Source organism: Megalops cyprinoides, chromosome 14 (assembly GCF_013368585.1).
Source record: "Megalops cyprinoides isolate fMegCyp1 chromosome 14, fMegCyp1.pri, whole genome shotgun sequence".
NCBI lineage: Eukaryota > Metazoa > Chordata > Actinopteri > Elopiformes > Megalopidae > Megalops > Megalops cyprinoides.
In genome coordinates this window covers 13880397-13907078 of record NC_050596.1, presented here as the reverse complement: position 1 = coordinate 13907078, position 26682 = coordinate 13880397, and the positions used below count along the sequence as shown (strand labels likewise).

At 43.5% G+C, this 26682-nt stretch overlaps 1 protein-coding gene across 1 annotated transcript in view; it reads left to right on the top strand.

The window, feature by feature from the left end:
• Positions 1–13567: 13567 nt before the first annotated feature.
• The window catches only part of LOC118789264 (unconventional myosin-X-like), a 39341-nt gene continuing 26226 nt past the window's right edge, over positions 13568–26682 (top strand). The window contains exons 1-2 of the mRNA XM_036545607.1: positions 13568–13630; positions 18271–18369. Of these exons, the coding sequence (XP_036401500.1) occupies positions 13568–13630; positions 18271–18369 (162 nt within the window). The remainder of the gene's footprint in view (positions 13631–18270; positions 18370–26682) is intronic.

Sequence of the window (26682 nt, the reverse complement as noted above, 5' to 3'; positions counted from 1 at the left end):
GTATATTTCTGGGGTTAGGGGTATCTTTGTAATAGTGACATAAAATGCAGACTTGGTAGCTTCGTTCAGATGACTGAACCAACTTAGTGTGAAGCTATGGGGAGACAGCAGTGTAGCATAGTGGTAAGGAGCAGGACTCGTAACCAAAAGGTTACTGGTTTGATTCCTCGCTAGGGTACTGCTGATGCACTCTTGGGAATGGTACTTAACTCACAATTGCCTCAGTAAATATCCAGCTGCATAAATGGGTAAAATTGCAACCTACTGTATGTAATTGCTCTGAATATGAGCATCTGCTAAATGGCCATAATATAATGTAATGGTAATATGGTTTTGGCTTGCTGACAGTAGTCAAGACTTAAAATTGTCAAGACTCAGTATGACAGCTGCATTCATAGTAACCCTTTGTGTCTTGAGCCTGGTTCTTATAAATTCTATGATGCTTGCATAGCTATACCATAACTACTACATTGTCTGTTGTGTGTCTAATCAATAACTGTCCTATAATCACAGCATAAACCATGGACATAGGAATGCCCGGATATCTGTCACAGTTCACAATTCGCACGGAGTTGAAATAAATAAACATGCAATTCAATTAGCAAAAGCAAATGAAAATGTGAGGTAACTAATGTAATTAGTTTACTTATAATTAATCCATTTTCCAATTGTAATTCCTAATATGTTTATACTGTAGGTAATAGGGGTTACATGCTGAAACTGCTTCCCAAAGCAAAGGCATGATGGGAGGTTGCATGCAACCAAATATATACAATTATATATATATATATATATATATATATATATATATATATATATATATATATATTCAAATATTTAAGGTGTGCAAGGTTGGGTTGGCCTGCTGCATCCTACAAGATGGATTCCTTCACTGCCAGATGAACCTGAATGAGAGGACACCATACCCAATGGCCCATAATCGCCCCACAAAACCGTGTTGTGATTTAGACTCCCCTAAAGTTATTTGAGCAATTTTGAGTCAAGGTATAACTTGCAAGTAAGTGTCCAGCGTTTCAACACTTGCTTAAGTCTGCAGTGTCAGCCCTCACGTATTTTATGTGTTTTGGATTAACAATTTGTTAAACGAGACAATATAAGGACATGGTTTTCGTTCTACAAATGATTTATTTAGACATTGGAATGCTTTCAAAGTAGAGCTTATTTCAACCAGTGATTTACTGATGTCCTATGCACTGCTCTGCTCACAATATCAGATATAATTTCTTTTCTAGCATCCACCTCTGTCAGAACTCTTTAGCATTTTGACTATATCTGTGACTCAGAGATTAGAATGACTTTATGTGGGATTGTCAGGGTATTTACTTACTAATTACAGATAATATGCATGAGCATCTAATTTAGGAACTATTGGAATTTGTCACAATAGGACTGAGGGTAAGAACCTAAGTGGGTGTTTCTGAAATTTTCAGGAACACAGCATTGCCTCTTTTTCTTACAAAAGCTTTTCCCAAGGACAAAATACACTCATTTCTACATACATTTTGATGAATGAGGGTCTTGCCTCCACTTCTGCATGGCGGACATGGTGATGGAAAACCTCCTTCAAGATGGCTAAGCAGGTGGATGGGCTTAGAACTGACAACACAAACAGTTTGTTGGCTATTTATAGAGTCATGCTGTGAAGGGAATGGCCCTGTTAGCTGTGTCACAGAGAACATGGCTAGACTGCATCCGGAATTCAAGTCAAAGCAAAGGTACAGGGGGATTCAAATGACTTAGGTCTCTGAGTGATGGATAAATTTGAGTGCTAATATTTACAGGTATGAGAAGGAATGCTGGTGTGGCAAGCGGACACCGAGGCTGACATATTTAGAACCCAAACTGGGCTCTAACCTTTAAAATTTTAGATTTATTGATTATGGAGGGGTTTTCTTCTTGTTGGCCATCTTGTCAAATTTCCCCTGGGATGTATGGGGTGTGTCAATGAGTTGAGTGACTCACAGGTATATGGCACATATCCCATCTGCTCACCTCTTCCCAGTCTGTGCACTTCATCACTTCCTCCCAGCCCAGCCTGTATGATACATCACTCATATAAACTTTTTCCCTGAGCACCATTTGTATGAACACAGTGAGAAACATTGGTACCATTAGGTGCTCACCAGGCCACCCCCCCCTCATCTGAAGCCCCCTGTCCTTCCCTGTTCCTGGGTCAGTGCAGCTCTGGGGTCCAGGCCTTGGTGCTTGTGTCCAGTCTGCTCTGGCTCAGCCTCCTCCTCTGAGCCCTGGCGGACAGGGCTTCCCTCCTCTGCATCCTGGCACCCTGGAGCCCCCCATGCAACCGGGGATGGGGAGATCAGCGTGCCATAGAGCCCCAGTGCTGCAGCCTCCTATAAATATATCCTGAAGCATTGCTGAAAACCTCCACATCACATTAGGTTGAGGTTAGAGTTTTTTTGGTGTCTCTGTTGTTGGTACAAGGAACTTCCTCAGGGGGAAACAGATGACTTCTAGTTGCTTGATTGCTCAATAAAAAATATAAGTGAAAGAGGATCTTATCTTCTTTCAGTGCCTTTCCACAAGGAAGGGATTAGGGAAAATGACTCTACAATCTGCAGCTTTGCCTGTCGCTTTTGGCATAACCATGACTGTGTCTATCGATGGCGCAAAGGGAGAAGGTGGCAAAGCAGGAACGGATGAGGGTTCATACAGATACTGGGCTGAACTGGGGTCAGGAGTGAGGGATGTTTGAATAACCTTTGCAGGTAATTCACATTAATTAGCAATTCCTGATAGCCAGGGAACAGGGAGCAAGCAGTCCTCCAGGGGAAGAGGAGGGTGGAAAGGAGAGAGAGCTAGATGGATGGAGAAATGGGTCTGAGTGGATGCTAAGTGTTTCTGAGTGTGTGTGCGTCTGAATATACATGCATGCAGGTGTGAATATGTGTACATATGTGTATGTGTGTATGTGCATGTATGTTGTGTATGTGTGTGCGTGTGTTGTGTGAGAGCACCATTAGTGTTTAAATGCAGATACAAGACCCGTGAGAGCAACAGCAGCATCCCTCACTCTGGTGATAATCATTTTTACCCTGCAGTGGGCACACTCCCTCTCTCCCTCTCTCGTTCCGTTCTCTTTCCTTCTCTCCATCGCTCTCCACACCTACTCCCTCCCTCTCTCTGTCCCTCTCCCTCTCTTTCCATCCTTCTCGCTCGTTCCCTTTCTCTCCCTCCCTTCCTTTCTGGCCACACGGGCATCGTGCTGCTGGCTGGTATGGAGGAAGCGCTCGAGATGTGTGACCTATTTTCGCTGGCATCTTCTTTTGATGTCAGCTGTTGTACTGTGCGGTGGAGCTGAAGGAGCCCTCTCTCCATCTCAGATGCATTTCTGCTTTCTGTGCCTCACATTTTCATGTGCAACACATTTTGGAATAACGCAACCATTTCACAGTTATATTGTGTCCATGTGGATGAGCTTACCTGAATCTTAATTGTGATGCCATCCAATGTGCAAATAAATATGTGTGTTTGATAAAAGACCCCTCTAGTGATGCTACTGCAGCACTTTAGCACAGTTATAATTTATATTTATATGTTTTGCTTAGCAGATGCTCTTGTCCAGAGCAACTATAACTCAAAATTTTTATATGTTATCCGTTTATACATTTGGATGTTTACTGAGGAGATTTGGGATTTGGGATTAACAGAGGTGTTCTGGTCTGCCTGTTTGTAAGTGCTTAATGTATTGCTTTCATATGAGTTATATCCCTCCTTCATTAGCAGCTGAGATGTGCCTTAAATGTAAACTGAATGCTACCCCATATTAAATTACATTATTGTCCCTTAGCAGACGCTCTGATCCAGAGTGATTTATATAGGTTACAATTTTATCTATTTATACAGCTGGGTTAAATACCCAGAAATTTAGTTTCATAGCTATTTCTGGGGCAATCAAGAGGCTGCCCACTGTCCCTTATAAATAAACACATAAATACAATTAAATACTGTAAATACATAAATAAATAACTGAAATAAGAGATTTTCCTCTCTGTCCTGCAGGCTGGGGTACTGTGGGAAGGAAAGCAATGCTTCTAATTCCTGCACATTCACTTTCTCTGACCTCATGCTTTACTGATATGGTGATATTCCTTCTCTGTATTTTGTTTATGGAGCATATTCAGGCTATTCAAATGTTGTATTGATTTTCCTCTTTTAATCTTTTCTTCCGTTAGGTATTTTGATGTGTATACCTGTCAGATACTGTACTTTACTCTGTGGTGCCCATCCCTTATTTATAGTATTCCTTTGTTGGTGGCCTGTCACTGCTTATGGTCTGGAGTGCATCTGGCACTATGTCAAGCCTGGCCTGGAACATTGTAGGGGAATCTGCTTTCATAATGCATTCTGGGAATTTAAAAACCTCAATCAAATCCCTCCTGAGTCTCCTTTTGCAGAGACTGAAGAGATCAAATTTCTTAAGTCCCACTTCACAATGGTTGCACTGCCAGGGAACTGCTTACGAGGAAAAAACAGGAGAGAGTGTAGCAAGCACTCTCTCACAGGAGAAGGGGCCATTCACATGTATTCTTGATATGTGCGACCGAAACTTTCATTTTTGAAAAGCTCCTCCCAGTTTCGAGCTTGCTATCAATCACTTTTACATGGATCATTATTAATGTCTGAACTTGAATGTAACCAGGCTACTTTAAACACATCCGTGTTTTGGGTTAGACTATGTTTTTCTCACATTCATGTAATATGTGTGGGATGTTTTAAAAGTTAAACACATGTTGTCTTTGCAATGTACAGGAAGGTGCATTTCTGCTGTCTCTGTCTGCTGTGTTAGTGCCACAGCTGTCACTCAGCTACAGGTGTGAATCACCTGAGGCAGGTGTTATTCCAGAGGACTGAGTATAACTGAAGGCTATACACATACACACACACACGCACATGTGCACACACACACACACACACACGCTTCACCACCACAGCTGTAGTGTTACATTCGTAAGAGTGTGTATGTGTGTGTGTGTGTGTGTGTGTGTGTGCGTGCGTGTGTGTGTGTGATGTGTGGGATTTGCTCATTGTATTTGTTAGAACACAAACAATGAATGAAGCTGATTTGTGAAGCAGAAGGGCAGGCCTTCATTGCAGAGCCCAGAGAGGGTCTTGCACCCCTCTGAATGTACAGAACTACCATGCATTGTCTGGATCTGACTGCATAAATACTGAGCCACAGCATTAGGATATTCAGTTGAAGCATGTCATTATTTTGAATTCATCTAAGGTGTCCTCGGTGACCCTGACAACAGAGACATCAATCAGCATTCAATCTGTTAATGAGTGCCTGTGCCTCTATAATGCTTGTGTATCTCTGTGCGCATGTGTTTATAATGGGAGTGCACACATGTGTATGTAGTGTTCAGATATGCAAATGGTGTGTGTGTGTGTGTGTGTGTGTGTGTGTGTGTGTGTGTGTGTGTGTGTGGGCGTAGGTGCACTGGTGGGATGTATGGTGTTCCTTTTGCATCTGCCCATTGGTCAGTAACACCCTGGGATGAATGAATGGTGTTCAAGGGTGTAGGGGGCAAAGTTGCAATAAAAGGATTCGTTCATCCCAGATGCCCCCAGATTTGTTTAGCATCTAATGATTAATTACAGTGTTTACAGAATTACAGAAAGCCCTTAGTAAGAGTCCAGGGTTGCTGAGAACCTGTTTGTATTCATTTTCACTCTCTCTGGAGCCTAACAGCTGTATTCAGAAACTATAAATATCCTGCTAAGCAATGGAGATTAAGAGGAGCACACGCCCCCCACACTCTATGACAGAAATTATTTAACACTGTTAATAGCATTTATGGCCCACGTTTGAAATAAGCTGGTGGTCACATGTATGTGTAGTTAAGATTACAATCAAAATATATTGGCGGTTTCAGGTCACTGAGAGCGGAATCGTGAGATTGCATGTATTTTTACTTTTCCCAAAACCAGGAAGAGTGCCAAGGTGGAAGAGAAGTATCAAAAGGTTCTGTTCCACTACTGAAACCAGGAATGAAAACTTCTTTGACTTGACCTATTTTCTGCACATCTTCTTTTGTGTGTGAATAATTGATTCAAACAAATCACTGTAGGGAGGCTTGTGATGCTAAAGGGAGTCAGCTGGAATATTATGGTCAACACACAGAAGATCTCAGGCCTCTGAAGACTTGTGGGGAATTTTTTTTTCCTTGCCTTTGTTTCATAGCAGTGGCTCAGACAAATTCAGCAGCATTATTTGAGTTGGATAATGATTTGGTATGAGATGTATAATCCTCCGAGTGAAATTTGAACAACATCAGTGTGAGAAATCCAGATTGTTCTCTTCATTAGCTGCTCGGTGTTCAGAAAGGTGACAGAGGGCCAGAGGTGCCACAAGGAAAGAGAACAGTGTTATGATGGCAATGTAGACGTGAAAGCAGAAGATAATTGAAGCACTGAATTGTTTAATACATGTTGCATCATTGTCATTACTGAAGGTGTTTGGATTGTTTCTGATGCTGAAAAGAATCTTAGTCTGTTTTAGATATGAATTCAAGTGACCTTAGATATGAAATTGGTGACCCGAACAGTGGAGTAAAGGGAACATTCTCTGTTTTTTTAAAGAGTGCCCTAAGACTGGTTTTCCAAGAGCATGCTCTCTTGGCATTATGTTCTGTGCCACTGGCCTGGAGCGCAGCCAGATGTGTTGTAGAACATCTGCCTTTGTTATTACTGGAGGCCAGCGCTCTAATCAGGACTGATCCAGTGATGCAGCGTTTCTCTATTTCTTTTTTTTGATTTATTTATTTTTGAACAGGCTCGCTGCTGTGTCAAGAGATGCACAGGAAAGTACTGAGAATGAACTCCATCAGAACCTAGCAGAGTGAACACTGAATTTTGTACAGTTACACTTGTCGCACTTGCAGCACCACCGTTCCACAGTGCATCATACACGTGCCCTCCGCCGGAGGACCTCTGCTGCTGTACTTCACACTCCATACATCCCCTCACCCAGAGGACCTCCACTGCTGTACCTCACACTTCATACATCTCAGCTAGAGAACCTCCATTGCTGTACCTCACACTCCATACATCCCCTCAGCCAGAGGACCTCTGCTGCTGTACCTCACACTCCATACATTCCCTCAGCCAGAGGACCTCTGCTGCTGTACCTCACACTCCATACATCTCAGTTAGAGGACTTCCATTGGAAAATGCAGCCGCCTTTGTTATAACAAATAATTAGTATGAGAATTGGCAACCAGATCTGAGATAAATGAAAAGCAATGGGCTGGTGGCAGTTCATGTCTATGGATGGTTATGTGATGCTGAGAGAAAAGACACATAATATAGGTCAGTGCAGCAAATTGAACAATTTGATGGTTGTAGAGATTGGATGTAATGAGGGCAAGGTTTTCTTTCGAGTATTATCTTAACATGACCATGCATGCATAGAAAGCTTTACTTTTTAAAAAAATTTCTACTGGGTTGTTTTGGCTTTGATATCTGCAAGGCTTCACACCAAAAGCTGTAAAAATAAAACATTGCATGGAGATTGCATTCACATGGACTCCTGTCAACTAATCCTACAGAATCCACAATAAGATCATATATTTAGTAAGCAGCAGTTCATGATTTATTTCACTCAGAAACTCTAAACTGAATTTATAGCTAGACAGATGTGAGGGGCTTAATGTAATTCCAAAGAGCAGACGTGGCTGAAGTACTGAAGTGTGTTAATTAAATGACTGCTCGTTAAGAATTCCTGGTGAGTGTACCTGTGTGGAGAGTGTTGGCTTACCTGGTGGGGGGGGGGGGGGGGGGGGGGGTAGCGGGTCAGTTTGGGGTGAGGCTGAGAGTGCGTGGGGGCAGGGTTGAGAGTTGGTGAGGAGGACAGTGACTTATGTACAGGATAAGAGAAAAATCTGTGTCAAAGAACAGCCAGCATGTGCTTTTCCTGTCCTTCGTCTGACCTTTGTTTCAATATACATAATAGTGTAAGGAGCATTCATTCCAGCTAATATCATTCAGCAGTCATTCCAGGGGAGCCCAGGGAATTTTCCATAACAGGCACTTAGTCCAGGGTGTTTCTTCAATATTTACTGCTCTCCTCCTAATCATCCTATTTCAATAAGAGCTAATTCACATTAGCCACCTGTGACTTAACTTGCTCTGTTTCCATGGCAGCAACAAGAGATAAACCCTTTTATGTGGGAATAGCTTTTTGGGGATTAATGTACAATATTAAAAGCTGGTTGCACAAATTTTTGGTAGAATTACAACACTTTTGTGCACATTTCTGTATCAAAACATTTCAGTGTCAGTTTACTGAACATCCTTTGACACAAGTGAATTTTGCTTATTCATGGGTACATCTTTAATTTAAAAATGCCTAGTTTCTAACTCTTAAATCCACTCCTGGCACAGCTCCTTGTGTGAATCTGTTTTTTTTTTTTTTTGATCAGCACTGCGTCAGAGTCTGAGTGTATCTGTCTGAGTCAGACACAGGACCCTGACTCTTGTCTCTGGCTGAGACCTGCCTCCTGTGGTTGCCATGACAGTGGAGCAGTGCCCCTGCAAGACCTGAATAAAGGGATTTCTCGGAAGCTTAAAACACTGAACCCGTTTTTCTCTGTCTGCTGCGGCATTCTTCCCCAGAGCTATCCCCTTAATCCGCCTGGAAATCAATTTATTGTGGCCATTATTGCAGAAACCCCTACTGAATTGTGCTTGGCCGCATTGCCAGCAGCAGGCAAAATATGAAAAACAGGAGGTGTTTTCCCAATGCACATGTACATGTGAAACGATGTGACGGTGACTGTGTGCCGGTCCCGGTTTCTCTTGGTGTGGAACGGTAAGGTGTGAGGGTGGAGGTGTGGGACAATAACGTGTGAGGGTGAAGGTGTGCGACAGTAACTTGCAAGGGTAGTGGAACAGTAAAGTGTGAGGGATGGGGGGAGGGGTGGAGCAGTAAGGTGCAAGAAGGTGTGGGGGTGTGGGGCAGTAAGTTGTGAGGGTGGCGGTGCGTGACAGCAAGGGGCGAGGGGAACTGGGTAGTTAGGTGTGAGGGTGCAGGTGTGGGACATTAAGGTACAACGGTGATGGGATGGTACGTTTTGGGAATGGGATGATGTGGCAGGGATGTGTGAGATATAAGGGAAGAGCTGTGGAGAGGAGCACAAATAGTTGGGAAGGAAGGAGTTTTGATTTTGAGGGGTTGTGATTCAAAACCATCACAAAAATTTTGACCCATTGTAAGTTTCTGTGGTAACAGGAGCATATTAGTTTGATGTGCTGGTTTACAGAGTTCACCAGCACTAATGTGGTTTCAGTGAAAGCTCTGTGTAGTGCTATATTTTGGCTCAAATACTGTAATTTCTGCACAGCTGCTTGTAGTGACTGGTACTGGGTGAGTGTTTGGGTGTGAAATCTTTCTTTTGTTTCAGTATTTTAACTGTAAATGTGTACAATAGTATTCTGCTGCGGAGCTACATGTACGGGTTCTGTTACTGAGCCATATTGCTAGGTTCTGTTACTGTGCCACATCGTTTCGGGTACTACTGTGAAAGAGAAAGAAAACGCTGCCAACTCCCCCTCCTGAACGCCTACAGACGTCAGCCATTGAAATCTGTTCAGTCCTTTGGCTTTGCTCTGTCTACACACGGACTTTATGATATTCGGTGAAGCCAATCCTGATTATCGCTGTGAATCTGATTATGTCCTGAGATTTATGACTGCATAAACTAATTGGATTGCAGCTGGAGCTGATCAAGAGATTGTATTGTTTGGATGTTTTACATCCTGAAATCTGAATGTTAGGATTTCGGTTGACAATAGAATTGGTCAGTTTATATGTGAGACTAGGTCATTTATTGATGTGAAACAAACTTGTAACACTTCCCTTTCTTTCACAGATAACCCAAATGTCATTTCATATTCAAAGGCTGTTTAAATGTCTTTCTTCTATCACCAAAAAATCAAATGTAACCACAATGTAACCGCGCTGTAACCACACTATAACCACACCATAACACCGCTGTAACCATGCTGTCACCATGCTGTGACAGAAATGAACAGAGTTCCTTAAGATGATATTTCAGCTTTTTTCAGCCCTCTTGCTGATGAAAAGAAGGTGCACTATATCTGACCATGAGATTCATAAATCACACATTATCATAATTTTAGGTTTTTGCACAGGCCTGATAAATCTCGCTCTGAGTTCATTGGAGAGGTTAAACGACAGGATCTCGTGACTTGAGTAGCAGCTGCTGTTTCTCCCTCTCTTTGGCGGTGTTCTTCGCTGCAGCTGTGCTGCCCGCACTGGCCCAGGGCAGCAGCAGCAGCGTCAGACACAGCCCTGCATTAACAGCATCCCTCTGTGGAGACCGTGCACTCAACTCCAGCCCATCTCCACTCCTCAGCACTCCTCTCTCTGCAGGCCTGAAGGAGCCCTATCTCAGGGAGGGAGAGTGTGGTTTGCTGGGACCGCTTGCGTTTAGAGGATATGTGTCGTGATTTAGTTTTATTTAATGTGTTGGTTGCCTCACTCTGATGAGAGGGTGGGTAATAAATTTAAGTTACGGTGTCTGCAGTGGTGCACTAGCTGTGATTAAAGCTGAGCCTGAACCTAGACTGTTATTGATCCCATTGGAGACTGCAAGGTCAGTGTGCTGTTATTTTGACTGAGGATTGCAGTCAGCGTTTAGGGGTTGAGAGAGTTGAAAGGAATGCCCCAATGCACTGCACAGAACCCCAGATTACGTGACTTAACATTATTGGCATTTAGCAGACGCTCTTATCCAGAGCGACTAACATAGTTTACAATTTTTCACATGTCACGCATTTATGCAGCTGGATATTTACTGAGGCAGTTGTGGGTTACGTACCTTGCCCAAAGCAGTGCCCCAATGAGGAATCGAACCAGCAACCTTTCGGTTACGAGTCCTGCTCCTTTCTGCTATGCTACACTGCCAACCCTTAATGTGTGATCGGGCACTACCTTAGCATGTGATCAGCCCTGTGTGTGCCTCTGTGTCTCTGTGTCTGGGAAGGTTATAGGTTGATGTGGATGAAATGTGGTGAAATGATTCAGCAGTGTGGTATGGTGGTAAGAAACAGGGCTCGTAACACTAAAGTTGATGGTTTAATTTCCTCACTGGGGCACTGTTGTTCCCTTGGGCAAGGTATTTAGCCCATGGTGACCTCAGTAAACATCCAGCTGTATAAACGAATAACTTTTAAGAACTGTAGCCTGTGTAAGTTGTTCTGGATAAGAGTGCCCACTAAGCAACTAAACAGATGTAGGTATGGATGATTCGCTTGAGAACGAGGTGGAAATGGTCATATTTCATCAGGGCTACTACTGCTAACACTGGTCTACGTCTGCATTCCACAACCTCAGTTCTTCCTAATGCAGACCTCAGGCTGTGCTTTATATATCTATATAAGCAGGAGTCTGGGTTGTCTGAGACATGGGTTGAGTGCATCTCTTGGGGGGTTGCTGCATTAAGTGCCTACCCCACTGCTTTCCTGCTGTCTTTTCCAGGCCATGGGGTGGGGTTTCTCTCCCACGTACCTCCTCCATTAACTAATTTCTGATCAGTGACTCCCGCCATCATGAATTCCCAGGCTCTGTTCAGACGCTGTGCTGTGGTGCAGCTCAATCGAAGGGCCTCCCACAGTATCCCATCCCTAACTGACTGCTGGCATTTACTTTTAATCATTAGAAGTAGTAAGTGTGCAGGTATCTCCTGCTTGCAGAGTGTCGGGTTTGCCTGTGAGAATAGGGATTAAAGAGAGGAAGAGGTCCAGTTAAACCATGGTGTTGTCAGACAGACTGGTGCACATGCTGGACCCTCACGTGATCCATCAAGTCCACGTTCTGCTGCCCATTGCCGTAGGCTCGTGGTTTCTCATAGATAGACCTGCCTGGGCCAGCTTCTGAGCCCAGAATGGGCAGGGCAAGGCGGGCGGTGCTGTTCCACTGCTCTCCAGCCACGCAAAGGAAAAAGATGACACACACCTTTCTGGTATCAAAATGAGAGATGGGGCTGAGTAAAAATTAGATCTTCTAGGTATGGGTTTTGAGACTGTTCAGTGAGATGCTGAATTTTGTTTTTGTTTTTTAGAGCGGTGTCAGTTTTTAAAAATCCTCATGCTTTGTTGTTAATGAGCTCCTGCAAACACGTCATTCCTGAAAAAATTTCTTAAGAAGTGAGGTGCAAATTATATCTTTCGAGTGTCATCTTGTGGCTTGGCTCACTGTACTGATATTTTGGTTTTAAGCTGGATGAATATGCTATTGGAAAGGCTGACATTATTTTGCTGGTTTTGAAATAGAACAAATGAATAATGCTGTAATCACAAATTGCACTGAAATGATTGTTGTGCGGACGGGGAGTTCTCACTCAGTGGATCACAGTTGTAACCGGGTCCCTAATGAGCATGCTCAGGAGGAATTTGGGCCGAAACAGATTGTGTTGTGGTGGCTTTATGTCTTAATCGTGTGGTGAAATGTAGCTCTTTCAGATGATTAGTTCTCTGTGGCTACGGTGAATAGTGGTTATTCTCTGTGCGGCTCCATTTAGGAAATGCTCTATTGGAGTCTGTGGAGGACTGCGTTTGGGGCAACCTCTCGGTCCTATGGCCTAAGCAGACATCCAGCTCACCCGAGCAGAAGCAAGCCCTTTATCACTCCCATTTTACAAGCATTCAGCAGACATCTTTGCCCCTTATCAACACAATGCATCTGTGTTCCTCACGCTTACTTTATTATTTAGCATTTACATTTTTTTGCCCCGGGCAAATAAGGATTCTGAAAAGGTCACAGCATCAGAAACAGAAAATGCATCTCGGTCTGAAATACATCCTTCCGTCTCCTAGTGACACACTTTAAAGTGTGTCGTTCAGCAGAATACAGACATAAGATAAGCAGCGTACCTGTGCTTTACTGCTTCTGTACTGTCAGTGCACATACAGATATTGGATTTCAAAGCAGATTACCTCTGTAATAAAACCAGAGCGGGGGAGGTTTGGATTGGGTGGGGGTAGAGCAGCACGCACACAGCTGGTTAAAAGAGGTCCAGTTCTCTCTGCTGAGCTCCAGTGTACAGGAGGCAAGGAATAAGCTTAGGCCCTGCCTCTGATTTAATGTGAGTGGTCTGTCATTCAGACCTGCCTCTGATTTAATGTGAGCAGTCTGTCATTCAGACCTGCCTCTGATTTAATGTGAGCAGTCTGTCATTCAGACCCGCCTCTGATTTAATGTGAGCAGTCTGTCATTCACACCCGCCTCTGATTTAATGTGAGCAGTCTGTCATTCAGACCTGCCTCTGATTTAATGTGAGCAGTCTGTCATTCAGACCCGCCTCTGATTTAATGTGAGCAGTCTGTCATTCAGACCTGGCTCATTAAATACGGACAGTCTTTGGCTTGTTTCACTCAGTGTGAATGAAATTGTTGTTTCACTCACTGTTGCTCATTTAACTTCGATGGATACACTTATGCTCTATTGTGCTGGAAGTCGCTCTGGATAAGAGCATCTGCTAATTGCATGCAACATAAAGAAATGGGGAATGGTGTCTATGGAGAGCGGCCGTCACCTGCAGTGGGCGACAGCTACATGAGGATGGTGGGGTCAGATGGACCGTTTTCCTGTTTTTGCATATCTCTTGGTATTGAAATAATATTATCTATAGACATGGAAGTGCACATCAGAGGCAGGTCCATGCTTTATGAATTATGAATACATTTGTAGTCGTACAGTGGCGTTTGAGCATTATGTACCGGGTGCCGGGTGGTCAGTGGGGGGAGGGGTGCGCAGACAGCCATTAATGATACATGCAGTGGAGGCACGTCCCCTCTGTCTGCAGCAGTGTACTTTAGTAAACAGCAGGAGTGTGGGGGTGATAGGGTCATGCACAGCCGTGCTTTGTGCTTTGTGTGTTGTCCTGGTACTGACAATATGTGCTGGCATTGGAAGAGCATTGAAGTGGAGTGTGAACAGCTGGAGAGGGACCGCATTTGGACACATTTCCTGCATGTTTTAACACACTACAGTGCCGCATGTTTATAACACACTGCAGTATTACGTGTTTATAACACACTGCAGTATTACATGTTTATAACACACTGCAATGCTGCATGTTTAACAAGCACTTCTATGCTGCATGATTATAAAGCACTGAAGTGCTATGCAGAAAATGATGAGGACCTTCTGAATGCACCTACCCCTGAGTTGTCTGTGCTTTGTGGTTTATGTCTGATTAGCTGTTCCACAGTGATGCCTGGAGACCACAGAGCAAATGGCCTTGGGTCTAATTGCCATAGCATGTCTCTTCAATCAACTTTAGTGGACTTTTCTGTGGTTCATATGTGATAAGCAGCTGATACCAGTGTTCTTACAACAGCAGAGACACAGACATCTGGATAGTTCAGACCTGTTTATTACCTGCCTGACTCAAAGTAGTAGCAGGCAAGTAGTTATGCGTAGCAGTAATTGAAGCCTGTGCTGGATAATTGATGCTAGTGGTTGTTAATTTGCACAGTTCTAAGAATAAATTGTACTTTTTAAGAGAAACTGGGGTTCTTTCTGTGCTGTCCGAAAGGTCTTTAAAAGGCCGTTGTTAGCCAGGAGCATCTCTTATTCTGAGGCTCTTTTCCAGGCCATTCGGAATGATTTGCCTTTGGCCTGTTATGGCAGCTGTGCAACATGGGATATGTCCAATTACTGTGACTGGCACGCACTTTCCAGTTGCTTGTACAAGCATTTGCAGACCTGTGCTTACCAGAGCAGGCAGGATTCCCTCTTGACGTTATTTCTGCAGTTGAGGTTCAGTAACGGAGTAGAAGTTTTCTTTCTGATCTCTCAAGGAAACATCAGCTGTAGGAGGGCCTCCCTGCAAAGGCAGCCATGGAGCCACATTCACATGGATGGACAGGAGCTGACTCTGGCTCACTAAGCTGCCCAGCTGGCCTTTGCGAGGGGGGTTTCTGCTTGGCTCACTGCTGACCTGGGGCGGTTTCCTTTAACAGCAGCGAAGTGTCAGCACTGTGGCACAGGGGTAGAGTGCAGGGGGGGCTGGAGGAGTTATGGGTCTGGCAGACCATCTGCTGCTAAAGCTAATCGTCTCCTCACGCATCTCACTCTCCTCTTCAACAGCTCTTTTAGGGCCTCACATCTGCTCCCTCCCTTTCAAAGCCCTCTCCCTCACTCCCAACCCCAAGATTCGATGCCCCCTCCACCCCCCTTGCCTGTTCCCCCAAATTGTGTTTTGGACTAAGGGGTTTTCTGTCTGAGTCTGTCCCCTCCCCTTCCCAAGCACCTGCCTCCTTTGATTTTAAAGTAAAGCAAACAAACAGTGTTCTCTGAAACTTTTCCATGAACCCCATATTCACACAGGAGGTTGACGTATTTCACTGTCAGCTTTTAGAATTGTTGCCACACCAGTGAAAAAACCCCCGTTACACAGTGGTATTCTGAATGAGGTCCACACAATGTGAGCCACAGTACAGGTCCACGCAATGTGGACTACGGCAGCCTTCAAGGCCCACACATAATAAGGCAGTGTATTTCCCACCTTGCATCTTCAGTGACAAAGTTGCGCAGAGGTGAAGGCGGTCTCTGTTTATACATATTTCCTCACACTTCCGGACTCAACATTCAGACTCTACACACTGTGAGCATCCACATTAGACTCTGTGTGCCCTCACCTGTTTTTTGCTCGCCTACAGTGGTATTTCAGTGAAAACGCAGTCACTCAGCCGTTAGCACATCTGGCATCGCTGTGCACATCTGTTCAGAAAGGCTAAGAGGGTAAGCACCACTGTAGCGGAATATGTGAACACTTGAGGAAAGGCCATTTGTCTTCCTGCACAGAACTTGTAGATGGTCTTGTGGGGTAATGTAGCTATTTAACACACGGTCAAGCTGTTTGATGTTGACAAGAAGTGATACAGCAGGGTTCAATCCATTATTTTACTTGCAGCGCCTTAAGACAGTAAGTCATACAAAGCAACACAAACTTGTATGCATGCACACACACAATTACACACTTGTAGACAGACACACACGCACATGTGCGCACACACAAACACACGAGACCTCACAATGGGTGCTATGGAGGGTGCCAGGAGCGTCCCATCGATCTGGTCTTGGCAAACGCGCCACAGTTAATGAACAAAGAGCAAATTATCCACACACGCTAAACCCTCCGTCTGTTTGCTCTGGGGCCCAGTGCCAAGGTGACATCGCTTAAGCCTCTCACGTGGTTGGGGTTGCCCTGTAGAGAGGTGGGTGAGGATGGCCCAAGCTGTACACCAAAGCAGTGTGTCAGTGCTTCTGCAAGGTGCTATGCAGCAGGTCCACATGAAATGGAAGGCTGTTTATTTCAGTGTTTCCCTGTACACTATGATGGAATGCCTTGAGGATTCCTCTGATAGCGGGCTGAGCAGCTCATTCGCAGCAATGGAAACCGTCCTGCTTATGTAATGTGTGTTTGAATCTTTGAGCGACACTGAAAGTTGTTGCTACAGTGTGCCAGGATGAGGTGTTTCACTCCCTGCTCTCATTCCCCTGTTACAGCAAAAGTCCATTTCTGTGTTAGCCAGCTCATGCTAATCACAGGTTGTGATTTTAGCAGGTTAAATGCCCCCCAGATGCTAAATACGTAAACTTGGGTGGCAGTGTAGTGTAGTGGTAATGAGCAGGACTTAGTAACTGAAAGGTTGTTAGTTCGATTCCCAACTGGTGCATTGCAGAGTTGCCTCAGTAAATATCCACCTGTCTGAATGGGTAACATGTAAAAAATTGTAACCTATGTCTCTGCATAAGAGTGTCTGCCAAATGCCAATAATGTATTGTAATGGACAACTAAACTGAACCTTCTCCTTCACCTGCATTCAGGCGAGAAAGAGTCTTAATCTAGGAAACAAATATTTAGGTACGATTTCCTACAAAACACAAACGCTGAAATTCCCAGTTACGTAACAAGACATCCCCGAGCTGCACAAATCTGCAGTGTAGTTCTCACATAATTCTTAGCTCTGCTCCTGTCTGATGGCTTAATAAGGATTTGAGGAGCCTTGTGAGTCTCAGTCACGCATATCTGCTGTGAGTTAGATATCTTCCGTCTGAACCCACTGCATGCAGCCTGGACACCAGAGATTAGCGCCACACTGACTGAGAGGAACAAGCAGAAGCAACCATCATGTTCATCTAAATCGTATTTCTCTTGTATTCATCTACTGTGGCTGAGAAGTGCTTTCGTAAAGTAAAGGCTATAAGAAAGCATTCCATGTTAATCGCTTCAGTTTCTAACATTGGCTTTGAGGTTTCTTCTTGTCCATGTGAACAGATGTTTTCCCCACCCACCTCTCCCATCTTTCTTGATTTACACTACATTACATTATATTACATTATTGTCATTTAGCAGACACTCTTATCCAGAGCAACTTACATAGGGTACAATTTTTTGCATGTTGTCCTTTAATACAGCTGGATGTTTACAATGGATGTTGCAATTTTGGGTTAAGTACCTTGCCCAAGGATACAAGCAGTGCCCCAGCAGGGAATTGAACCAACAATCTTTTGGTTACAAGCCCTGCTCTTTACCAGTATGCTACACTGCTGCTCCACTGAATTACCCCCCCCCACCTCCCTAGTTCTCCTGATTTACTCCACCCTCATGACTTTTCATTGGGTCCACAGCTACATTAATCCACATTCATCCTGTCACCTTCCCATTATGTGATATGGTGAAATCCTCTCTGTAGAAGTATGTGTGTGAATCCCTTTTGTACTTGAGGTTATACTTTGTGCTCAGAGAGTGGTATGTAAACTCATGTATCACTCTGTTACAGCACCATCTCCCTGTCCCTTACAGCACCGTCTCCCTGTCCGTTACAGCACCTTCTCCCTGTCCCTTACAGCACCATCTCACTGTCTGTTACAGAACCGTCTCCCTGTCTGTTACAGCACCGTCTCCCTGTCTGTTACAGCACCGTCTCCCTGTCTGTTACAGCATCGTCTCACTGTCCATTACAGCACCTTCTCCCTGTCCCTTACAGCACCGTCTCCCTGTCCGTTACAGCACCTTCTCCCTGTCCCTTACAGCACCGTCTCCCTGTCCGTTACAGCACCTTCTCCCTGTCCCTTACAGCACCGTCTCCCTGTCCGTTACAGCACCTTCTCCCTGTCCCTTACAGCACCGTCTCCCTGTCCCTTACAGCACCGTCTCACTCTCACTCATGCCTCTGTCTGATTTGTTGCAGGGGGCCCGTGTCTGGGTGAGAGATAAGGATCAGCTCCACCCCTCCACTGTCAGCCCCTGTGCAGATGGCACCCTGCTCGTCAACACTGACTATGGACAGGTAAGAGGAACAGACCTCAAATTAAAGCAAACAGACAGACAGGTAAGAAGAGGAACAGCAATTTATTTTTTGTAGGTATTAGATGAATGGCTATCCTTCCATGTTCCTGTATGTGTATAAACAAACTAGGGTGGTTCACCTCTAAGATCTACTTTTATTGAAACATTTTCAAAACACTCGTTTGTATCAAGGCTCTCATGATTTAGATGCTGTTGTGAATTCAGCATCTCAGCGATGTGAGACATGCTGACATGCTGATACAGACATGCTGATGCGTCATGAATTTGGAATGGAGAGAATACAGTGCCTATATCTCCAGGCTGGCTCCTGTAGGCCTCAGATAGGCGGGTAAGAGAGATGCTCCTCAAATAAAGGTAAATGGATACAAGCTTGATGAGCCCTCCCTGTGTGACAGAGAGAGGAGAGAGAGAGGCAGAGAGAGTGTGTGTGAGATTACATTCCAATCATTCAGCAATCGATGTTGTCCGTCTGTCAATTGAAAATATGTGTGGTCAATTTTTTTAGCAGTAATATAATTATCTGGTTCTGTTATCACATTCACATATGTTTCTGGTAACTTTCCAGGCCATTATTAGCCAGCCAATTGATAGGGGGCTTTTAATGCCATCCAAGTTGCAAAGCAATCAATTACATGGTTGTTAATGCTGAAAAATGGACTACGATTAGTCTTTCTTTTACCGTTGCATGCACAATGCGGTTGGATTTCATCCTGTTCCGTTTAAATGCTCATTGGCATGGTTCTGCTTCCAGCTGGCAGACAGTAGATGTTGGCCAAAATAAAGGGGGTGCTGTCTTTGGCTGCGTTTGAGGAGAGAGAGCGAGTTTTTCAGACTCCCACCTGTGATTAAAAACTAAGGCTTGGAATAATACTGGAGACAGACTGGTGAAAGATTCGAGACAAATTACAGAGGAACTGGAGATGGAAACTCTTGTGTTATTTGTAGTGCTTACAAGGTACCGCTTACAGGCATGTTTTATACTGTGTTCATTAAGCTTCTGCGCTGTCAGGTGTGGAAGTAGGAGAATGCGTAATCAGTAGCTCAGAGAGGCAGGCGAGCGGTAGAGGGGTGAAAGTGAGGGACCAGAGACTGCACAGGTCAGATGACCCTGTCAAAGGTCACAAAGGTTCTGCACAAATGCACCAGAACCACAGGGGAATGACCACCCCATCATTCTCGACTGACCCACTTTAACTCAGCTGCTCTGGTGATCTGAGCCCCGGGCTTCTCAATGGAGGCACAATGCCCTGTCAGTGAGGGTCTCCTGTTGTGAGGGTATAAATAAGGCTGACTTTTGAGTATAAATAGTTGCCCTCCTGGAGCGCTTGTGCATGTGGATGTTCAGCAGTAAGGTGAGGGGATGATCCCTGAAAGAGCGCTCTCTGTGGCCTGTGAATATTCAGCTGCAACCCAGGTGCCAGCAGGGCAATCGTGGTATTCCAATTTATAGTGATGACACCCAGCGCAGATTTTTGTCTGTCTGTTTTTTTTCCTGCATTACTAATTTATTTTTTATAGATATTAGATGAGTGGCTACCCTTACATGTTCCTGTATGTGTATAAACAAACTAGGGTGGTTCACCTCTAAGAATCGCTTTTATTGAAACGTTTTCAAAATGCTCATTTGTATCAAGGCTCTCATAATTTAGAGGCTGTTTTCAATTCAGCATCTCGGTTATGTGAATATTCAGACATGCTGATGCATCACGAATTTGGAACAGAGTGAATACAGTGCCTATATCTCCAGGCTGGCTCCTTTAGGCCTCAGCTTGTCTCAGGAAGAGAGCCCAGGCGGGTTACCATGGAAATGACTGGTGAGCCAATCCGCACGTTCGCTGATCATACTCCTGTGCTAAATTGTGACTAACGGACTGAGTAACAGGCCCTCAGCACCGCTGTCCGCTCATGTGACCGGCCCTCTGTGGTATTCACTCGCTGCATAGCGAAGGAGGTGCAGGAGGAAAACCTCTGGCAAAAATGAATACGTTTGGAGAGGTTGCGTGGATAGTGTGTGCCTTTAAGGCACAGAACAGGATACTGGAGGGCTTGCGTCACGCCTGTCTGACGCTGTGTGTATGTGCGCGCGCATGCGAGCGTGTGTGTGCACGTGTTTGTGTAAAGCAAAGAAGAGACTGGAGGGATTGTGTAGGGTATGTGTGGCCTGTGTGTATGTGCGTACATGTGTGGACGTGTGTGTGTGTACACGTGTGTGTATGCATGCATGTGTGAGTGAGATTAGCCCTGTAAAAAACATTCCCTGTTGCCTTTACATCCTACAGTTAAACAAACAGAAACATTATAGGGGGTAACCAACTTGTATTTGAAATAACATTTTTTAAAGCTAAGGTATTCCTGGGTGTGATATGCAGGGCTTAACAATGCAGATCAATTACACCAGGTGAGGCAGGGGTAGGCATAATGTGACATGGAATGTCTTTGAATGGAAGGGTTAACTCATGTCTGTGGCAAGCAGTCTGAGAAAGCAGCTGCAGTTTTCATGAATAAATGATTACCCTAAAAGAGCTAATATTAGTTTCTTTTCCCCTCTTTCTTTCTCACCTCCTACATTCCATATGAGAGCACATTGGCTAACATCAACTATTTCTGTTCCTCTCAATTACTCCCAGGGAGGGGTCCTACTCCTTTTGTTTGCGAGAGCAATTTCAGAACCTTGTATTACAGCTAATATTGATATGAGAGTGAACCACACATAGTGATGAAAAGCACTGGGACAGAATCATTCCAATATTAATGTTGTTTTAAAACACTCTTCTTTAAGAATCAAGCAATGTACTGATTAAGATCAATTTGGCATCACTCACAAAATTTAATACAGAGTCAGTGGAGTGCAAAGGCACATATTGAAAAAGGCAGCTTGAATTTGAATACAGTTTATCTCTTGTCTCACATTAATTGCTCATAAAAGCCGAATAATCTTTTATGGATGTGATTTGTATAAGCGGATTGCATTGTATTCCATATCAAATATGGCCATTTCAGAGTCCAATATTACTGCTAATATTCCCCTTCAATAGCACCCATTTACTAGCCCAATATTACTGATATTATTCTGTATCAAATACAGCCATTTCAGAGCCTACTACTAATATTCCAGATTAAATGCATCTGTGTGTGCCTGCCTGCATGTGTTTCCCTGCCTGTGTCTGTAAATATGTTTGTAAGAGTGAGTGTATGCGTTTGAGTGTGCATGTAAGTGAGTTTGCTTGTGAGTATGTGTTTGTGTGTGCCTTTACATGCATTTGTGTCTGTGTGCCTGTGTGTTAGGCACCTAACCTAGGATTTGAACTGGCAACATTCTGGTTATAGGTTCTGTGACTAAGTGCTAATTTTCCATTTAATTAAATACTCTATAAGCCCGTGAAGTGTCATTGTGAGAGATTTTCAATGTATTTGCTCTATGATTAGTGCATGTCCTTCTTCTACCGAGTTGTTTGCATCCTGTTGGGCAGGGTTTGGTAAGTATGAGATTATTATTACATAGTTTATAGGGGTAATGAGAAATTAAATGTTGCAGCTATTTTCAAAATAGAAAATTAATATCTTTTGATGCTCTAAAATGGAAATTAGAGAGGAGATGTTTATAGGTGTAAGGAGAACTTATTGCAGCCATTTTCAACAACAAAAATTACATTTTGTACATTAGTTAGATGGGGATTAAGATTCGGCCAAGTGAAAATAGAAAATAATATTACTGTTTTCAAAAGCAAATCTTGCAGCTAGCTCAGGCAATCCTTGCCAGCTTTACTCAGCTGGAGGAAATTTGGCTGAATTCCCTCACCAGGGTCTTCCAGTCATTGTGGACCTTCAATCCACCATACCCATCGAGTGCTGTCATATAGGGCTTTTGAAATATTTATTCTGAGTCCGTTTGACCGACCACTGTACAGTGATTTAGCTTGCAAGGTGGTTGCCGGAAAGAACATCTGAAAGGCTGTGATTGTGAGTGTGTTGCAAGATGGCAGTAGCCCATCATTCACTGTGTCCCAGGCATATGTCCCAGGCGTCTTTTATTCTATCCTGTCTCCTCTTATGTAGAAGTGGCTTGTGAGGGAGGCATGTTTCCTTTGTCCACGCTCCTTAGACTGCCGAATCCCCCTTCTCAACCTGCTTCCCCTTATCTCTCTCGTACTGCTCCCCCATATCTGCTCCCCCTTGTCTTTCTCTTACTGGTCCCCCATATCATTCTCATACGGCTCCCCTTTATCTCTCTCATACTGCTCCCCTTCATCACACTCCTCCTGTACTCTCTCACTTTCCTCCCAATAAGGCAGGTACATCGCAGCAGCAATGCCAGACTCGTACTGTAGGATGCTCCTAGTGCTCAGAACCTGTTCATTATTTCTAATGAAGAGTGTTTGGTGTGAGGAGTTCTGCTGCGGTGTCTTTCACCAGCAGATAGCATAAATATCAAATGAGCACTACAGACCAATTGTTTTTTTTTCCCGGGTAGAGTAGAGCTTTTTAATGTACTGCCAGCATTTCTGAATGTAGGTCAGCAATGCCCACAGCCCTTTCTGCGTAATTTGTTAAGTCAAATGGCAAGAGTGTGTGCTTTCTACTGATTCTCCACGCAAGCATGCTAAAACCGTGTGTGTATGCGTGTGTGTGCGTGTGTGTGTGTGTGTGTGTGCGTGTGTGTGGCTGTGTGCATGTGTGTGTGTGTGTGCGTGTGCCTGTATGCGTGTGGGTATGTGTTAGAGAATATGTATGTTTGAACCCAGAAACATACCTATGTGGACGTTGGGTATATTATCAGTACTGATGTTTTCACACTGCAGAATATATTAAAAATGAAAGGAAGAACAAACCTAAAATAGTGAAGGAATGCCTAGAGGGTGTGTATTGCTGTGTGCTGTGAGTGTGGAGGAAGTGAACAATGTGCTGAGTAAATTAGCTTGTTTCTCTGCTTCTCTTCCCTGCTCTAAGACCTCTCTCCTTCCCAGAATTCATTAGGAATCTTATGCAGTTCTGTCCCATATAAAATTCATCCATATTCATTAGCCCCAGATCAGAGACGCATGCGCAATGACAGGCAGGGGGGAGTTATGCACACCCCCTCCCACCTCTGCTAAGGAATGTGTTCTCCAGTGAATGCTTTTTGTGTGTGTGTGTGTGTGTGCGTGTGCGTGTGTGTGTCTGTGCTTGTGTGTGTGTGCGCATACGTGTGTGTGTGTGTGTGTGTGTATGTGTGTGTGTGTGTGTGCATGTGCGTGAAAATATAGGTTTAATTTATTCTAAAACACTGCAGAGAAGGCTTAAATGTGTGATGTATCCTCGATTTGTTAACAAAAGTGAATATGAGCTGGTCACAGTTTTGCAGCCTGCTAAAGACTAAAGACTGAAATTATTCTAAAATGTGATTACATTTCAGACACATGCTGTTTTGGAGAATTAGAGTTCAGAATTCCAAGCCTTGATTAAGTGTATATCTTCTATTCAACAGTAAATTGCCTGGAACACTTCAGAATAGGTTGGCTCTTTGATAGCAATTGCTTATAGTATCTCTTGGACTTCAATTACTGGGTGTAGATAAAGCAGGCAATTTAGGCAGCGAGCTTCCATCATGCCTGGGAGGCTGTCACTGGAGACACAGTCCTTCTAGTGGAAGGGAAAGGCTCACTGAATCGTTCAGACTTTACGAGGACTGACAGGATAACCACAGAGAAAGAGGTGATGGGGGAGAAGGGGTGGAGAGAGAAGAGGGGGGAAGAGAGTCTGCAAATCAAACGGACTGCTGTCGAATCCATGTGAGTGAGATGTGTCTCGTACCAGGCATTGTGCACAGGACTGTGTGGCTCCAGGGGTACTGTGCAACCCACGAGGGTCACACACAGAGCCAGGCAGCGCACACAGTCACAAAGCCATTGATCCTGGATGACACATCAATCCATGATAGAGTGGGAGGCTCACATGGAGGTGCACGTTAACGTGAGCTTGCATGTGCGTGCATGCATGTGTGTGTGTCTGTGTGTGTGTGCACAGATGGAAGTGAGGGAATATTTTTATAATTTCCTTGAGGGAGTATTTTTACAGTTTCCTTGAGGGAGTATTTTTACAGTTTCCATGAGGGAGTATTTTTACAATTTCCTTAAGGGAGTATTTCCTTGTAGGATGGAATGTGTGAAGGTTTGGACATGTGACTTGCACCAAACTTGAGCAAATACTATGAATAAAACTATTCATTATAAACTGTTAATTAAGAGGAGCATTGGTTAGCTTTCATTAACGATATTGTATGAAACTTTAATTAGATTTTATCTCATTCTTTTAGTAAACAACATAATTTCATTTATTAAAGTCGTCTGTCACTTTATACTCTATATAAAGTGACAGATGATTACTCTAAAAGGATAAAACAATCTGTCCAATTATAACATTTCCCTTTAAACACAGATCCAGCAAGAGGATATTTTAAAAATGACATCCAATAAAGGAGAAAAGACTAAAACAGTGCTTTATTTTTTCTGTATTCCCCACATTTAGGCAAAGGCTGTTCATTGCCTAGCAACCAGAGATGACGGTTCAGGGTCTGTCCTAATGCTGTAGCCTCTTCTCACAGTTCACCATCTGTACTTGTATTCTTGAGGGTTCTGGGTTGTGTTCCCATATGACTCTATCCTTTTCATCTCATTTGCTTGTTGAATAGTGAGATTTAAATAAACCAGTGCTCCACAAGCACAACAATGATCAGTTTTATTACTAATCGGAGTACTGGTAGTGCTGGAATATCAGGAATGTATTATTGCTGCCTGAGATATGAAAACAGGTTAGAGATGTAATTTAATCATATCACATGTTACTGGCTGACATTGTATACCATCCTGAGGCTCTGATTTACTTTCTCTTTTGTACACCACTGTGTAACAGTTATCCCTTTAGGGGATATGGCAAGCCTCTTGGAATGACCATGCAGGGTTTAACTCACAGTAACAAAAGCCACAATCATTTCCCAATGATGTAGTATGTAATGTAGTACATCTCATACCGCAGAGCCTGGGACAGAATCACATACACCTCACATGCATTACAATCTCTCACACGAATGCAGCCTGTTGAAAAGCACATATTTATGAAAAGCTTAGCAATTATCCTATGTGGAAAATAAAACTCAGAGAAAGTGCTTGGTTGGACATACTAAGCCTTTATCATTCAGACCTGTAAGGCCCATTAGATATTTGCTTGGTAAGTTCAATTTTCATGTACTTTGTGAAATTAAATACTTGCGTTAGTTACATATACAGCACCACTCAAAAGTTTGGACACACCTACTCACAGAGGTGTTTTTTTTTATTTTTACTATTTTCCATGTTTTAGAATAATGGTAAAGACATCAAAACTATGAAATAACACAAATGGAATTATGCAGTGACCAAAAAAGTGTTAAAGAAATCAAAACTATCTTATATTTTAGATTCTTCACAGTACCCAAAAATATTTTTTAAAACATTTGGAAAGAAATCCATTCTTCAGCATCAACTATATTTGTCTAAGAAAAAAATTTCAAGCATTTAAGTGTAAGTCTTTAGATCAAAATGTCTTTGAATGTATGTTTCCCATTATCTTAATCCGGTCTTTCCAAACTTTTGAATGGTACTGTACATTTCAGGTGTGATAAACTGGTAATGGTTTTTGTACAACAGCCCTAGATGGCCTTTAAATATAAATGTTCTGTGGGGCTTATAGGGCGGTTTGGAGGACCAGCCTGATTTATTTATGCATGAAAGAAGAGTTCTCCCAGTGCACTGTGTCTCCATGGCTGCATCAGTCCTCACATGCTTACAGAGAAGTGCTCTTGGTTTTAGAGGTGTGGCCTGGTCTTTCAGCTACTACTACTGGCCTGTGCTGTCCCAGCATGCCCTTCTCCAGGTGGCTCAGGCCGGTTAAATTCTTCATTATACATCCTTTCATTTCAGCGCTGCCCTGCAGCTCTTGCTGCTAACATTACCGATAGGAAACATTTCAGCTGCAATACGTAATTATGTCGTAATTAAGCTTTCCATGGAAAGTCGGTTTCCTTTGGTTTCCATCCTAGATCATTGAGTTATTTGGTTTCAAATGTGTTTGCACTGTGTGTGTTTATGTTCATGGAGTTAGCCTTGGGATACAATTGCCCAGCTACCAATGTTTATGTTCACAGCCAATATTGTCTTTATAAATCAGGCCCACTTTTGCATATGAATTAGCCTTTTATTGGGGATTTCCATGTGGCCAGGTTTGAATGGCTGAGGTTATAGGAGAGAGCGTGCTGCGCCCAAAGCCCCAAACAGTCTGC